The 17,767-nt window shown below is 43.2% G+C and overlaps 1 protein-coding gene across 1 annotated transcript; it reads right to left on the minus strand.

Moving 5' to 3' along the window:
• Positions 1-2,725: 2,725 nt before the first annotated feature.
• On the minus strand, positions 2,726-5,358 carry IL20 (interleukin 20; the record flags this gene model as incomplete). Its single annotated transcript, XM_082653867.1, is given in 6 exon segments — positions 2,726-2,803; positions 3,845-3,919; positions 4,586-4,669; positions 4,673-4,738; positions 4,849-4,910; positions 5,196-5,358. Coding segments are annotated over 6 exon segments (528 nt in total).
• Positions 5,359-17,767: the final 12,409 nt, after the last annotated feature.

Raw genomic sequence — 17,767 nt, forward strand, 5'->3', positions numbered from 1 at the left:
AACCTACCTCACAGGATTGTTTTAAGGATCAAATAAGATAATGTATGTGAAGCTTCCAGAACAGTGCCTGGCACATGAGAAGTACTTAATAAATGACAACGATCATTTTCACTGTTAGAATTGAAAGTGACAATTGTAAACTATTCTTTAGAGTCTGTCCCTTAATGGCCCACCTTCATGAAGTTTTGTCTTAGTCTCCAAACTGGTTTGACTCTCCACTGCTGAATTCCCCATTGTTGGTACTGTGGTAGCTCAAGCAGAGACCAGAAAAATGACTTGGAGGAGGAGAAGGGTCCTGCAGGGGAGAGGAATAAACAGGCAAGGAGTGGTTACATGGTAATGTGGAGTTCCAAAAGACCAAGGCTTCCCATGGCCCAGAGTCTCAGAAGAATCAGAAATGCTTCCCAGAAAACAAAGGGAGGAGCTTCATCCTCAGTTCTGTGGGTCAACCTGAGATACGCCCTCAGCATATCTCATGTTGGTTCTAATTTTAACACTGAGATCAGTGAAGTTGACTTTGCAACTGTGCCTTGAGAGTTAAAGCTGAGTCGTTTGTCAGACTGGTCAGGGAAACCAGAAGACAGGCAACTGGAAAATCTGATAGAAGAAGGGTGATCATAATGGAGAGTATAAAAGCAAAAATGCCCTGTTTCAAAGGAACATAAAAGACCATCTCTTCCATCACCCTGAAAAGTAGATATTATCATCTTGTTTTCCAGATGTTCCTAGGTTAAATTTTACAGCCCAAATCAATCAGGTAACCAGAATTGAATCATGATTTGAATCCAAGATAAAAGATCTGGAGAAAAACACACCTAGGGATTTCCTTGGTGGTGCAGTGGTTAAGACTCTGCCTGCCAATGTAGGGGACACAGGTTCGATCCCTAGTCTGGGAAGATCCCACATGCCATGGAGCAACTAAGCCTGTGAGCCACAACTACTGAGGCTGTGCTCTACAGCCTGCGCTCTAGAGCCCGCGAGCCGCAACTACTGAGCCCGTGTGCCACAACTACTAAAGCCCACGCGCCTAGACCCCGTGCTCAGCAACAAGAGAAGCCACCTCAGTGAGAAATGAGAAGCCTGCGCACCGCAACAAAGAGTAGCCCCTGCTCGCCACAACTAGAGAAAGCCTGCGTGCAGCAACGAAGACCCAGTGCTGCCAAAAATAAATAAATAAATTTTAAAAAAACCCCTAAACATTTCAGAATGGTTATCTATGGGTGATAGGATTATGAGTGATTTTCATTTTCTTCTTTATATTTTTTGTATTTTCCAAAATTTCTCTACTGGGTAGTTGTTACTTAATAATGAGAAAAAAATCAATAAAATTATTTAAACTTCATCAGGGCCGAGGATGAGGGCTGGGAGCAGAAACCAGAAGCAGTGGGAAAGCTCACTATAGGAGCATCAGTCTGCTGTTTCTGAAACTGTGGAAACTAAACTGCTAAGCTGAGGTGCTATTCGGAGTGAGCTGGGGAGGAAGGAGGCAAGCAATCCAGGCCAGAATTGTGGCTCCTTCAAGCCCAGGGAAGCTCAGCATGAAAGGGGCCTGGAACGAGAACACTGACTTAATCGTTGTTTCCAAACTCAAAGACTTAATCCAGGAGCAACCTATACCATGAGGCTGGCCAGAATCCAAAATGGAAGGACCTCAAAAGAGGACTCATGCACCTCCCTGGGCAGGGCTCGGGAAGTACACTTTGCCCCTGTGCATTCTTAGCCCTTATAATAGAGCTTCCTGCCCATTATAATTTGTGTTGCAATGAAGACCTCTGACACAGAAGTATGAGAGCCTGAAATGAGAAGGAAAACAGTGGTACAGAGGGGAGAGTGCTCAACACCAGCAAGGAGGAAGCAGGGAGGGCTGATGCCCCTCACCCAGTCACAGTCCCTTTATGTGGAGGGCAGAGTCATGGGATCAGAGCCGTGGGTGATTTAGGAGATAGAGCTGGGGATGCATTTGGCAGGGGAGAGAAGGCCCAGGTTCTCACTGGCATCTTCCTTCCCCGGAGAAGCAAGAGGTCTCTAGGTAATATGAGATTCAAGCTCATTCCCACCATTGTTTCTACTCCTGAAGCATTTTCAAACTCCAAGCAGATATCATACGGAGAAAACTTTATTTGTAAAAATACATTCTGGCCCCAGAGGATTCCATAAATGGAAGATACACAAGTCTGGGGTTTGGGAGTTGAGTAGGCGTGGTCAGTAATTGTAAGACAAGCCTGTAATTTCACATCAGAAGTTCTTCTTCCACAACCCACACTTAGTAGCCATTGGTTCAGTTTTAAGTATCTCTTAAAACACTGGTGGTCAGTAAACATGTCCTTAATTTAATAAAATTCTAGCCACTCCTCTAGAATTTAGAAGGTTTGTTTACTCTACGAAAAACCTGCTCTAGTTGGGCTATAAATATAATCTGTGAATTGTTTTTAAAAGTCTCATCTTCAAATATAAAAATAAATAAGTTAAATAGCAAAAATAAATATATTAACTAATAAATACACTCAACAGTAAAAAAGATCTTATTAAAATCTGATAAAACTCTAGATTAAGAATAGGAACACATGAAGATAATCACAATAAGGAAACAAATAATAAATAAATAATATACACAGTGACCAGCACTAAATTATACAAAAAGAGATGGTGGTTTGGGGTCATGCCTCCTGGGTACTGAGGGCTGGGAGTCTGGGCCCAGAATACTCTCAGAAGCATCACTTTCTTCCTAGTCCATCTCCTCCATCCAGCTCAGGAGAATGTCTAGCTCCCCCAAAACCTTCACCACTGCTGCTTGAGGCTGAAGCTGGAAGATACCAAGTGAAGTGGTGAGCAACTCATAAAGAGACAATGTGGGCTCCAAGGTTAATCCTCTCCTTTCACTGGTAGGTCTACTGGAGATTGTAAACAGAGCATCTTTTTCAAAATGAAGAGCTCGAGAGACATTATGGAACCTCAAGATCTCACAAGAGGGAGGAAAAATCATTGAGTCCAATCACCCGAGTCTTACATAGAGAAACTGAGGCCCGGGGGGTAGCAGAATTGGGACTACAACTCAAGCCTCTTGAATCACAGAGATCAAAGTAATTAGGCTGTTTTTTAAAGAAAGATGTGTGTGTGTGTGTGTGTGTATGTGTGTGTGTGTATGGGTTGCCTGCTGTGCATCCTTCAATGGAACAAATATTTATTGTGCTAAGTAAGCATTGGGCTGGTTAGGGACTCAGAAATGAATGACACCGTCACTACCCACAGGGAATTCACAGTTGAGTGAGGGAGACAGGCAGAAGCAGGCAATTAAAATGTAGTGTGGGAAATAGATGATGGGGTCCCCACAGGATGACAGGAGCACTTAACTCTGAGAGAAGTAGCCAGTGCCTTCCTGGAGGTGATGCCTAGGCTGAGTCTTAAAGGATGAGTAGGAATTAGTGAGTGTGGAGCAGACTCCGGCCTTCCTGGCAGATGTGCAAAGGCATTGAGGTGAGAAACAGCATGGCACGGGCATGCATGAAATTGTGAGTGACTATTTTGAGGGTATGTACAAGCGTATGAATGATGGAAAACTATCACCTCTAGTTTGTGTAGTTGAAAAGTTCAGATGCCTCTGGAGTGACTTGATGGAATCATGGCTATTCCTTCTTGACTCCCAGAGCATCTTGCAGAGACAGCACCTTTCTAGAGCCTGAATGGGTATCCCCTGGGTTAAAGAAGAGGGACAGTCCACATGACCTCAGAGGGCCATTAACCTGAGGGCTGTAACATTTCTTTGAGTATGAACATCTATCACACCCATCTATGATCTCAGTTCTAAAAACACACTCATCCCAACCAAGGCCAAAACTGCATATACCTCTTCGTAGTGGCTCATAAGCTGGCTGTATTTCTCCATTGCTTCCTCCCCACTAGGGCATGTCATATGGGCATGCTGAAAAGAATACCAAAGAATGACAGATTTTATTAAAGATTCTGATTTTCTGCCCTTGCCATTGACACGAAGTAGGTGGAAGTTCTATTCTTTCACCTATAAAAGTCTTTTCAGACCTCCTTATTTAGGATCATTAAACTGATCACCAGCTAGAAGAGGAAGCATATAGAGCTCATTGTTTCTTTTTAGAAACAGGCAGCACTGAAAGAGTTTGTGATCACTGTATCCCATCTGGCCTACACCCCCCAACCCAGTTCTAGTCTAGCTGCCTCCAGAGAGCCCCCATGGGAAAGAGAATTGGATTCCTAGGTCCTATCTTGAGATTGAGTCCGGTTGTCTGCTGATTAGCTGCCTGGACTCAGTATGCACTAGTATGCCGCAGGATAACTCACCTACAGAAGAAGCATAATTTCATGGATACTAGGAAATTATCAGTGACATCAAATAGGTAGCACTTTATAGTTCTGTAGACATTTTGCATGAAGCTTGTATTCAAAAGTAAATATAACCGAGTTCTTATTACCTAGTCACATGGCTCAACACAGATTATTAGAACTCTTGGACTCAGTTCTTCCATCCATTAAATGGGGCTAAGAATGAGCCTGATTGCTAAGTCCTTGAAGCTCTGTGCTGAGGTGGATCCTTTTACCCAAGACGCTTAGTCACACAGAGACAGAGGTCCTTCTTGATGGTAAGAAAAGAGTTGGCGAGACCGCTGATCTTCTGGAGGATACGGTGGTCAGGGGTCTGTTAGTTTTTGAATACTCTGTCCAGGTAGAGTCTCAGTATATGGCGGAGGAGGCAGCACTGACCTGCAGGCTACGAAGAAGACTGGCGTGTTGGTGGGCGGAGGGTGTCCAGGGACAAGGGTGCTGGAGATTCCCCCGACTCATATTTCCTCCCAGAACTCATACAGACCAAGCATGTACCTTCGTGTCTTGCAAAGGCTGAGTCTTCCTCAAGATTCTGAGGTCAATGATTTCATCTTTGGGTTGCTAAACAGAGGAAGGCAAGATGAAAAAGTACAGGTTAGTAACTGTTGCCAGGATCTTAGACATCCAGACCTCCCATCCCCTCCCTGCCATGGCACAGTGGACAGAGTCCCTCTCCAAAACACTTTTGAATTATGAACTACAGATATTTCCTGGGAACACATCCTCCTGGTAAGGAGTCCCCAGCCTGCCTCTTTTTGTGATCCCACTGCTGGGGGACAGAGAAAAATAAGAAGAAAAGTGGGGAGGCGGTCACAAAGTGAAAGGTGGGGTCCTTCCCTCACATAGCACTCTGTCCTGTATCTCTGAAAATCCACTTCGAATTGCCTGAAGACTTGTGGTGATCACACAGCTTCCCAAATGGAGTGTCTTCAGCCTGGCAGAAGGTGTCCAGAAGACATAAAACACAGCAGAAAGAAGGCAGAGGGGAAGACCAGAGCCTTTCATTCTGGAGACCAGGAGATTCTGGAGCCAGATTCTGGAGACCACAGGAGCTAAGAATTCAAAGGAAAGAGCATGACTTATTGATTTCCCCATCTCATGTCTTAAGAAGCCAGTCCTGTCACCAGGGACATGCCTCCCCCAGTCCCCGATATCCCCTGGTGAAACTTAATAGCTTCATCTGACTTCAGATGGTCTGGCACATTCATCCAACTTACTAAGAAAAAGAGAAGAGAAGGCTTCGGGTGCTTGTTCAGGGTCTGAGTATGAGTTGGTGCTACAGGTCCTGGCTCCTTTATTCTCTCCCCATCCCAGCCCCATCGTTATTGCCCAGCAGGAAAGGCCTGGAGCAGCAGGCACTTGCAATGAGTAGATAGAGGATGACATTTCAGGGAAAATGTCAGGACTTGTTTTTGCGAGTTGACGTATATAGTCTTCCCTTCCAGAATGCCAACGTAGCTCACCCTTCTGGTCCCCTTAGACCCACAGAGGGACTGGGGGAAAACTGAACATCATAGAAGCTGTTGCCAAGCCACCAAAAACATTTCAGGGAAATTGTCTGGATTTTACGTCCATCCCCAGGGATGGGGAACTTAGCTCTATTTGGCATTTGTCTGAGATCAGATTGGTTATTTGAGGATAGTAGATTTATTTCAGCCCCGAAGACAAATAGAAAGTCAATGATTTCATAACAGTCCTTCTGCCAGGGAAAGGCAAGTTCTGATGGGCAATCAGCCTAATTCCACCTAGCACTTCTCCACCCTCCTGGGGTACCTGGACTCCACAGCGCCCTCTGCAGGAAGGCAGCACTCAGGCATACCTGGGACTAATCCAAGAGTATGCGTTTTCCTAGCCTTGTAACTCAGGCTGAGGATCAAGTAAGCGATCCCAAAAGAAAGAGGAAAAAGGTGGGAAGGAACTCATTTCTTCTTGGGATGAGGCTTGCTCTGTAAGAGGGTACTTTCTAGTAGTTGCTGAGTTTTAAGGTAAAATGATAACGCGCTGAGATTAGGAAGAGGAGAGTGAAACACTCACTTCAGGCAAAAAATTTAAGGAGACAAAAGTCTCAGTAATCAAGATAAATAATAGCAAAATTAATGAAAACAATCCATGATGAACAAAAGATTAACAATTTAAATAAAGACAGAATCTGACAGGGCCATGCTGAGCCATATGGAAACCCAGGACAAAAGGGGAAATGAGTGCTCCTATCTGTCTATCTATCTATACATCATCTATCTAGCCATGTATATCTACATATGTTTACCCATCCATCTATATCTATCTATGTATCTATATCCATATCTATGTTTTTATGTATCAGAAGTATATGATGAAAATATTAGTGATGAGTTCTCTTCCCTTAAAACCAGGAAAGTAAAATTATAATAAATTCTGTTTGGGACATAAATAACATATTTAAACGTAAAAATAATGTGAGTTGTAATGCAGCTAATTATCAATTTTTCAATAATTTTCAACTACCTTAATGTCTTGGGAAAATAATACACATAAAATAATAAAAACCTATGCTGAAGAGTACAAATGAAACTATTTACAGAACAGAAGTAAACTCACAGATGTAGAAAACAAACTTATGGTTACCAGGGTGTAAGGGGAGGAGGGATAAATTGGGAGATTGGGACTGACCTATACTCACTACTATACATAAAATAGATAACGAATAAGGACCTACTGTACAGCACAGGGAACTCTACTCAATACTCCGTAATGGCCTATATGGGAAAAGAATCTAAAAAAGAGTGGATATATGTATATGTATAACTGATTCACTTTGCTGTACACCTAAAACTAAAACAACATTGGAAATCAACTATACTTCAATAAAAGTTTTAAAAAAGAATATATAGAGAGGTGTACATCTTTCCTGTTTGCCTTAGGTTCCAGAATGCCTTGGTACAGTGCTGATAATCGTTACTGCTTACTGATTTTTTTCCTACGTTCCAATCAATAGGCTCGGTATACTTTATATTCATATTCACCTGGGATACTGCCACATGTAGGAAAAAGGAATAAACAAACCAAACCCTCAGAGAGAACTCTGGGTTTGAGAACTAGGTCCAAATGCCTGCTCTGCAAGTCCCCATCGGTGTAGGTTGTCCTAGTTTTCCCAAGACTAGGGGGGGATCCAGGGCATAGCACTTTAACTTTTTTTTTTTTTTCCGGGACAGAGGCCTCTCACTGTTGTGGCCTCTCCCGCCGCGGAGCACAGGCTCCGGATGCGCAGGCCCAGCGGCCATGGCTCACGGGCCCAGCCGCTCCGCAGCATGTGGGATCTTCCCGGACCGGGGCACGAACCCACATCCCCTGCATCGGCAGGCAGACTCTCAAACACTGTGCCACCAGGGAAGCCTCACTTTAACTTTTAAAACTGAAAACGTCACAGGTAAATCTGGATGAGTTAGTCACTCTCCATCTATGTGACGTTGGACAAGTCAACTCACCTCTCTTGAGTTTTGTTTTCTTAGCCCCCAAATGGTTATAATTAAACTTACCCCAGAAATTTGTTTTGACATTTAAATAAAATGATGCATGATTCGTACACCTAGCATCTAGTGAGTGATCAACTCATTTTAAATAGAGAATGATGTTAGTTGCCTTGAACATAGTGGGTATATGGTAAATATATGTTAAATTCAACAATTCGATCAGCATTTATTAAGCACCCACTGTCTTGAATATCATGCTAGGTACTGGAATACAAAGATAAACATGACAATTCCCTATTCTCTAGGATATTTTGCCCTAATGCAAAGGACTCCTTTAGACATGGCCCTGAACACACCTGGCTAGATGACTAGGAGAACTGGGCTCATCCCCAGAACCATGTGAATAGTGTAGAGAGAGGGAGGTCTCTTACCTGAGTTCAGGAAGGGCTGCTACTTGTGATCTCCTAGGAGTCTGTCTCAAGTTAAGAGGTTTCCAATTATGTGTACATATATATATATATATATATATATATATATATATATATATATATATATATATATATATCCCATGAAGGAAGTCAGCTCCCACAGGTGAGGGCTAAAACTCCGCTGGAATTTCTCTGGTGGCACTGGACTTCCTCCCAGCCTGAGGCAGTTTAATTGCAGACTGGATTACCTCAACACCTTCCTTCTCTAAGAAGCACTTCTTTGGAGATTACTGGTTTAGTTATTGGTTAAAGGAAACCTCTTTCTTTCTGGCTTCCTTCCAGAAGGAAGGTAAAATGGTAATCAGAACAGAAAAGATCACTGAATTACAGAACTGGAAGAGAATTCCAGGAGGTGCTTTTTCCCCCTCCTCTAAATCCAGTTCTCCTAACCAGTTTTCTCCCCACACCCAGACACTGTGGACTCACTCCTGATGTTTCTCCTTTGCCTTTGCTCTTCCCACCATTTCTCTCCAACAATGGCTACCCTACTTTCCCTCCACTCATCATTGAAGAGTGGACCCCAATTCTTTATTCCCGAACTACTTTGGTCCAAAGCAATTCCCCTCTTCTCTAACTTCCAACAGCAGATTTTTCTTCGGCACATGAGAGTCTAACGTTGCCCTCTGTTTCATGGGTCTTTGCCTTTTCTCCCTAATGTGATACTGGAATATTTTCTTGGACATGGACTAATCCATTAGGCAGGACACACCTCCAGGCAAGATTAAATTAAGGCACCTGAGATTAACCTCCAACAGTGCTTTGGAAACCGTCAAGATGGTAGAGATTGTAATATATTCCTTTGCAACATTTTTCCTATTCAATATCTGACACTCTGAAGTCCTGTATTTAAGTTCAGGGATTCCATAGTTACTAGGATAACTTTGGCATATTCTTTCATCTTTCTGGATGTCAATTTACATTATCTGTAAAATGAGAGTAATAGAATAGATAATGTATAAGATCTTTTCCAATTCTGACATTCAATGTCACTATGATGCTTTGCTCTTCTACCTTTTGATCAGAACACTCCTTTTTAATGTCTTTTAATGTCTTCCTAAAGTTCCTTGAAAATGAGGACTATAATTTTTCACTGTAATACTTGATAAATGCTGAAAACGTGTGAATATCTAATCTAAATATCTCTTGCGCTTATGCCTGTTTTACCATCCTTGTTAGTAAGTAAACAATTTCTCATCCATAACTGTGATTAAAGTAAAATTGAGAAACATGCTCTGACAAGACTTTCAGGGAATATAAGCTGTACCCGTGTCAGTCCATTCCTTCTCATTAACCAATAAGAATCCAGTTGTTTTGTTCTAAGTTATCTGTAATGATTAAGTAAGTTTAGCTCATGTGCAATCCCAATTTCCTTTAATAATGAAGACTCTGCTTTTCCTATATCAGAATACTTTATTCTTTTTTAAATCTGCTGAATAGATCCCATTCCACACTCTGCACAGACACCAATTCAACTTACCTGCTATAAAAAGCTTCCTCTGTCTCACCCGTTATAACCTCTCTCTCTCTCTCTATGCCACCACTTACAGAGGCAAAATTTATCCCTCCCTCCCACCTTTGGAGCTGCCTTTATTTTGTGCCTCTTGTGTAATTATCACAGTGAATTGCAATTTTTTGAGTTACATATCTGTATCTCCCCCTGGCCTGAGAGCTCCTTGTTCAACTTCATGGTCCCAGCACTCACTGGTTCCTGGTAGGTGCTCAGCAAACACTTGATGACTATTGAATGAACATGTTGATTTCAAATTGTTCCTTCTTTATATTGTATCCTAAAACCACAGGATCTCAGGCTTAGCTGTACCTGAAAATGGAGACATACAAACCAATCAGTAATTACCAAATGGCCTAAAATTAGAGCAAGAGAGGAGAATGGGGACACAAGAGTGAAAGATAAGCTGGTTGGAGGTCAGAAGTAAGATTGGTCATGTTAGGGAGTTAGGACTTTATCCAAAAGCAAGACGTTATGAAAGCTTTTAGCAAGGAGCAATGAGATTAGAGAGGCACACTTGAAAATGGACTTGAGGCAGGTAAGACTGGAGACGGGGAATCCAGCCATTGAAGTAGTCCCAGAAAGAGATTTAACCTTGGCTTGAACTAGTAGCAGCAGAGAGAGAGAGAGAGAGAGAGAGAGAGAGACGTGTGTGGACTTGAGAGAATCTAAATACATTTTTTAAATGTTTGGAGACTGATTAAATGTGTAGGTTAGGGAGAGGAGGAATCAAGGATAGTAAAAATATTGCTAGGTTGAACCACATGCAATTTCCATCTGTGTAGGTCAAGATTGGTCTGATATTACAAACGAACTTATCTATGAAACAAACAGACTCACAGACATAGACAACATACTTGATTGTCAAGAGAAAAGGGCGGGGTGGGAGAAGAATGGGATTGGAAGTTTGGGACTAGCAGATGCAAACTATTGTATACAGGATTGATAAATAACAAGGTCCTACTGTATAGCACAGGGAACTATATTCAACATCAATAAACCATAATGGAAAAGAATAGGAAAAAGTATATATATAACTGAATCACTTTGCTGCATACCAGAAACTAACACAACATTGTAAATCAACTGTAATTCAATAAAATAAAAATTAAAAATTAAGACTGGTCTGATATTGGCCTTGTCTTATAATTCAACCTAATAACTATTATAATGATAATGTAGAGCGTATCCTAAGCCTAGTACCTGGACTTAGATATTAAATGCTCTATACATTATAATCATAATATATGTAACATATGTTATATATATACTAATACATATATATTATACTTATTGTCATGTAATTCTCATAAAATTCCACTAAGAATATAAGCTTTTTGATGGCAAGAATTTTGTCTGTCTTATCTACCCCTATATTACACATGCCTGGAACGGAGCCCAGTTCATAGTAAGCTTTTAATAAGTATGTGTTGGATAAATTATTACCTCTTTGAGGCAGGTCTTATAACCCAGTTTTCTGATGAAGAAACTTAAGCTTAGAGGTCGAATGGTTTCCCCAAGTTCCCCCAGCCAGTAAATGACAGATCTTCCTCAAAAAACAGTATCTCTTTCTACTGTTATTACTGATGTGTGAGTACTACGGCCCAGGGAAGCAACATGGAGATCAAGGAGACAGTTGGTGGCAGGATGGAGACATCAACCTAGGTCTCCTAATTTGGAATTTATTACTCTTTGTGTTAAATTGTGTTTCCTCAGAGGCAAAGAGGCCCAGGAAAAGTAAGGGGAATATGCCAAGGGATAGGATTCCCAGTTCTACTTCTGGCCCTATGTACAAGGGAGAGACCTGACAAGATGTTCAGTTAAAAGAACAGATCACCCACCTCATCTGTCTGAGAACCTTCCAGACACTGAATCCACAATAATAGAAACAATCTTTCTCATTCTATCATGTCCCATCATCCGTCCCAGGATTCCTGAATCACTGGGATAATTCCATCCTATCGTAGGCAATACCAGCTGCTTGAGGACCTGTCTCACAGGCGATAAACAGGATGGGTGTTGTTACCCAGTTTATGAAACAAGCAAGGAACTGTTGCAACCCATCCTCAAGTCCTAAAATCAGAAGGTTTTCAAACTTCCCAATACAATGAAATTCACTTTTTCTTGGAGCATTAATATTAATCATATCATTCTAAGAACATGTTGGCTCAGTATTGCAAATAATTGCTGGAAATAATTGCAAATTATTGCCACACCTTCTGTAACATGACCCCCTTAAGTTGTCACATGAGAAGAAAAGTGAAATAGAGTTTTGTTGTGAATCTCTTCCCTTTGCAAGCTGGCCCCTGACTGCTGGTACAATCCCAGATCCTTTAGAGAAGACAGTGGCCTGCAGTGCATGCGTTTCATAATTTAATTTGTGGGGGGCCCAGGGGCACCCCTGCCACAATATCACTCCTCTAGTATTAGAGCTAGAAGTGACTTCAAGGACATCTAGTCCAATTCCCTCATTCCACAAATGGGGAAACTATGGTTCAGATAGGTTAAGTAACTTGCCCAAGGTCACTCAGCTGGTAAAAGACTCAGAAGTTGAAATCAATCAAGTAATCTTTCCAATAAATGACACTTTTAACCCATTATGAACTATTCTTCTAGAGTAAGTAGCATCCCTTGAAAATGAGACCAAGAGAGAAGCTTTTCCCATCATAATTCTGGCAGAAGAAATGACTCTTCTATGGAAAGGACATAGAAGGGGTTGACTGGACACCAAATGGGACTGAGAGCCAGGACACCCAGTTCTAATATTTAAATATATGCATAGTTATGTAAATCTTTAAGCTCGAAAGTAGATTTTTATTACTCCTTGTGTCTGATAGAATAGATTTTAAGTTGTTCTTTCCATAAACATTTACTAACTAAATGCCTGCTATCTGCAAGACACTGCTGAAGGCTGTGAGGATTAGTGATGCCTCAGGGGATCTCTGGTCCCTGGCTGCTTATAGCCTCGATGAGGGGATAAGCACGTGCTTGCAGAACCACAAAGTCAACACTTCTGCATGAGCAGAAGGTACGTGCTGAGGAGCACAGAGGAGGGAGGCTCACACCGAGGAGGGTTTGAGCTGAACCTTTAAACGGACAAAGACTCTGGAGAGAGGTAGGGAGGAGGAGTGACGTCTGGCAAAGGGCGTTCAGGACAGGGATGAGGGGGCGGCAAAGTTCACAAGGTATTTGAGGACAGGCAAATGAACTAGCAGTGGCAGATCAGGTTGGAAATACGGCCGCATCATCAAGGAGCAAGCATATCATGCCAAGGAATGTGAATTTAGACTAGAAACCTAAGTTCTAGCTCTGGATTCAGCTTCACCCTACTGTGTGGTCTTGGGGAAATCACTTCCCTTCTCTGGGCCTCAGTTTCCTCATCTGTGAATTGCGGGGAAATAAATTAAATGACTGCTTAAGTCTCCTTCAGCTGGAACTTTTGATTCTGTAATTCTTTGTTTTTGCCCTGAGGCAATAGGGAGCCATGAAGGGTCTTATAGTGGGGGAGAGACACAGTAATAGCTGTGCACTAACCAGGAGATTTTTCAAGGGCGACGCAGTGCATAGCACATTGTCAGTGCTCAAATGGAATGGTTGGGGATGATGCGGCTCTGGTAGAGAAATGAGGGTACATTTCATGAGCACATCAATCTAACTTTAAGAAGTAGGGTTTCAAAACTAGGGGTCAGCATGTAATCAGTGCCTGTGTAGTTGAAAAGATAAGCTGGGCAGAGGAGAGAGAAAACGAATTCTTTCTTATGAAATACAATTGGCTTCTTAACCAAGCCATTTTGGGGCAGGAAACAATTTTCTAGAAACCAAGAAAAAAAACCCAGCCACTCCTCTTCTCCCACAGCAAGTCCTGAGTTGGCAGTTTAGGGTTTTCCCTGTCTATGATGACATCACATTTGCTGGCATCTGGGCTTCCTGCCCAGATGCATCACTTTGCAGGGAAACACGTAGCCATTAGGGTTCTGCTGGAGGAAGACCTCAGCTCCCATTCTCGGGCCTGCAATATTAGAAGCTTCGCCCCACCTGAGGCCCCTGCTACCCCCTTGCAGGGTGGGGATGGGCGGCGCAGCCAATTCCCTCAGAAGCAGTGCATTTTCAGTTCCGTCTCCTCAAAGCTGACAGAATGAGTGACATCATTTCCCTTTCCTGCTTTTTCCATCTTGTCTGTTTAATCAGCCCGACTTGCTGCCATCCTCTCTCCTGGTATTTCCTCTGACGTACCTGGGTCCCCCAGAGTTAGCTAACCCCTCCCGTCCCCTGTCTACAAAGTGGGAGCCACTGGGAAAACCCTCTCCTGGACATAGAGTCTGGGAACAAAACTCCAGACATGAACTTGAATTAAGTTTTCTCACCTAGGAGAATAAGGATGTACTCAATTCTTTTCCTTTTAATTGCACGAACGAGCGTGGAGTCTCCCGTGTGCAGGCGCCGAGCTGGATGACCCAAGAATGCCAGAAGGAACAGACTTGGTCTCTTGGGACCTCTCAGGGTACCTCAGAGCATGGTGAGGGGAACAGATGTTCTAATGTAGGAGTTCCCAATCTGGCAGAAGGCAGATGGGAAAAAGCCACATCTTAGCTTTGCAATAACCTCTAATCAAAATTTAACTTTTTTTTTTAATTAAAAGGATAGGAAACAAATACAGACCACAATAGTATTAATGGTGCCTGTGACTTTGTCACTGATACAAATCACAGATATTTTGTATCCCATTATGGTCGTTTCAGATATCTCAACATATTTACAATCTTCGTGACTTAGAAACGTCAGTAATTTGCAGGCCCACTGCCAGATCTTAATTAGTGCATTAATAAAGAAGCAATTTATTATATAATACCCATGGTCATTTCCATATTTTGATAGCTGTATTTTAATAAAATTGGTTTCTTTTGCAATCCTATATATTTTATTTTATGCATTTAGAAACATTATTCTGAGGAGGGTCCATAGACTTTGCTGGTGTGCCATGGCACATGAAAGGTTAATAGCCCTTGCTCTAATGGCAGACGCAAAGGCCCAGGGGTATTGCAACCATATCTTCCCAATTGTGACATGCAGTCTGAGAAGAATGAGGCTGTTTATAGGGATGATGGGAGTGTTTGTTACCAGGACTTCCCTGGAACAATTCTGGGTCTGTGTTCATCATAGGCATTGGGGGAAGGGAGTGCTGAGATGACTTCTGAGGGATAAGGAGTATCTCTGGGAAGGTTTCTTGGAGAAAGTTCAGTTTGAGCAACACTTTGAAGAACTAATAATTTATGAGCTTTGGGGATGGAGAGACTGTGTCAGGAGCAGAAGGACCCTTGCTCCTTAAAGTAAGAAAAGCTGCAACAAAATTCCTGAGACCAGAGAGCCAGTTGGTACCTGGAGGATGGTGCTCTTGTGGGTGTTGGGTAGGGAAGGGAGGTAGGTAATTAAAAAAAAGGTTGAAAAGGGTCAAAATGCAATGAACTGTGAGCATCAATCTGAGGACGTTCCACTCTGAAACTTTTCATTTCTGAAGAATCAGTGAGTGTTTTCCTTTGATAAGCTGCTCAGGATCTAGATACCATCACATGCATCCCAGGAACTCAACAGAATTGCTCACTGATGTGTTTCCCTAACTAAATTCAAGGCACTTTTTCATGTGCTGGTTCCCTGAAGAGAGACTGAGCTCTCTGACTGCCAACAACTCTCATACAAGACACCACTTCTAGCCACCCAGGCATAATCCCACCACCCCAGGTGTAACCACAGAGGGATGTCATCTGCACCCTGCCTCAGGGGTGCCTCATGTAGAGTACACCTCCTCTCCTTGGGCTAGGTGTGAGGGATGTTTTAGAGGTGTCGAGTAGGTGAGGAAGAGGAGGAGAAGTTGGTACTTCTTGAGTTCTTTCTCCCCACCCACAGGGCTGCAGGACCACATGGCTCCCAAGAGAGCTGGGGTCCAGGTTAGCACGATAGCCAAAGGGCTGGTAGCCGAGGAGTGGAATGGGAGGCACTAATGCTTCTGGCTTCGGGACATAGAGTTAAGGACCATAAAACAACAATTGGGCAAAATCGAAACCCAAGCCAGGGAGGCCAGACAGAGGGGAAAACTGAATCTTTGCTATGGGCTAGAGACGGGGACATTAGCAAGGAATGTCCTGGAGGATAAGAGGAAGCCAGAGAGATTCCTAAAGCCAAACGGCAAAGCCGTAGGCTTCCTCCAAGAGGCCAAGAGTGAGCTGCCTAGAGGACAGCTGGGGTTGCCTTTGTGGCATGCATGCATGCATTCATTCAAAGAATATTTATTTACTGAGTGCAGCCATTCACAAAGTAGCTGTCCTGAGGAGCTCAGTCTGGAGAGAGGAGATGGAAGCAAGATGTCTCTGACTTGTCAAAAACTGGAAAATCACTCTGGGTCCCAGGAACACAAATGAGGATGGGGGTGGAGGTGAATAGGAAGAAGCAGGAGGAAGACTGTTTCTGCCCTGGCGGTGGGACTATGGTTCTCGGGAAGTTAAGTCTAGGCTGGGGTAGAGCTAGGAGAGCAGCAGAATGTGGCCACAGGCTCTTCTGTTGTTCGCTTATGGTACTTACCGCGTGCCAGGCACTAAGTACTTCGTGAACTATTAACTCACTTGATCTTCAGGCAACCCTTAAGGTAGGGGTGATTTTTCCCTTCATTTTCCAAAATAAGGACACTGAGGCATAGAGTCTTCTTAGAGCGTCTAGAAAGTGACCAGAGAGAGACATCCAGACCAAAGGCGTGCTAAGTCAAACTTATCTCCTGGTATGAAAGCTGGATTTTGAACCCTCGCCCGGTCCTGGTGCCTGGATCAAGTCTGTGCTTGCACAGAAAATGTCTCTTTCACAACATTCAGTCTCCACTGACGGTCGTTCCATGGTAGAGGCCTGAGACTGGGCTAATTGAATATCTTTCCGTAAGAGAACTGCAAGTATACACTATCTCTAGAACTCATAATGACTTTTTAAGAATATATCCTCCCCGAAACTCCTTGAGCAAACATGATTTGCTGACCCCTGAGTCTATCTCCAGGAATGATCAGTTGGCTTCTGCCACTGAGCAGAGGCATTTGTTCACAGCTGCAGGGGACGTCAAGTGATTTGGATGCAACAGGGATTGTGCTAGGCGTGAACAAAGCAAGGTTCAGATAGAGTCAAGGGAAGAGTTTCACACTGGCCTGAGTCTGTGACAGAGGAAGGGTACGGGCAGAAGAGCCTTCAGGGGGTGGGCTGAGTAGCAGGAGAATCAGGAAGGCTGCCTGGAGCCTGGTCACACAGAAACTGCAAGCACCCCTGTGAGGGGGCTCAGCTGAGAGCCTCCTGGAGGTGCAGACCCGGAAAGCAGCACAGTTTGCCTTGTCTCACTTGCTAGTTTAAAAAAACATGTAAGAGGAAGTCTTTCCCAAAACAACAGTGTTTTATGGGAAATAAGATTAGAAAAGTTGAAAATCACTAAATAGTAACAACCATCATTTTAATGAGCACCTACTCTACACCTACTACACAGCTACTATAAATGGTACCTTGAATCCTTATAACAATCCATGAGGCAGCTATCTCCTTAATTTGTGCCCATGTGGAAAGGGAGGCTCAGGTTCAGTATATTGCCCAAGATCACACAATAAGTGGCAGGACCAGGATTTCACACAAACCTATCCTCTTATCCATTTGGCCAAACTTCTGGGCAAGTCCGTGGTTCTAAAAGACAGGCTGCCCTGAGCCTGTATGGCTGTCAGTGATCTGCTCTGGAAGATGGAAGGGGGATAGAATGTCCTCCAGGAGGAGCCCAGACTCGTCTGGGCCAGGAATATCCCGTGACACATTCAGAAGTCAGCCTCTGCTTCTTTGCTCTGTGTTGGTCAATAAATTTGTGTGTAACTTCACAGACTTGTTGCTGGCAAGTCCAGGCCCCTTTTTATGCACCTGGGTTTAAAGATCTGTGTTGCTGGCATGCAGTGTAGCAACTTGGG

Source organism: Grampus griseus, assembly GCF_964374135.1.
Source record: "Grampus griseus genome assembly, chromosome: 1".
NCBI lineage: Eukaryota > Metazoa > Chordata > Mammalia > Artiodactyla > Delphinidae > Grampus > Grampus griseus.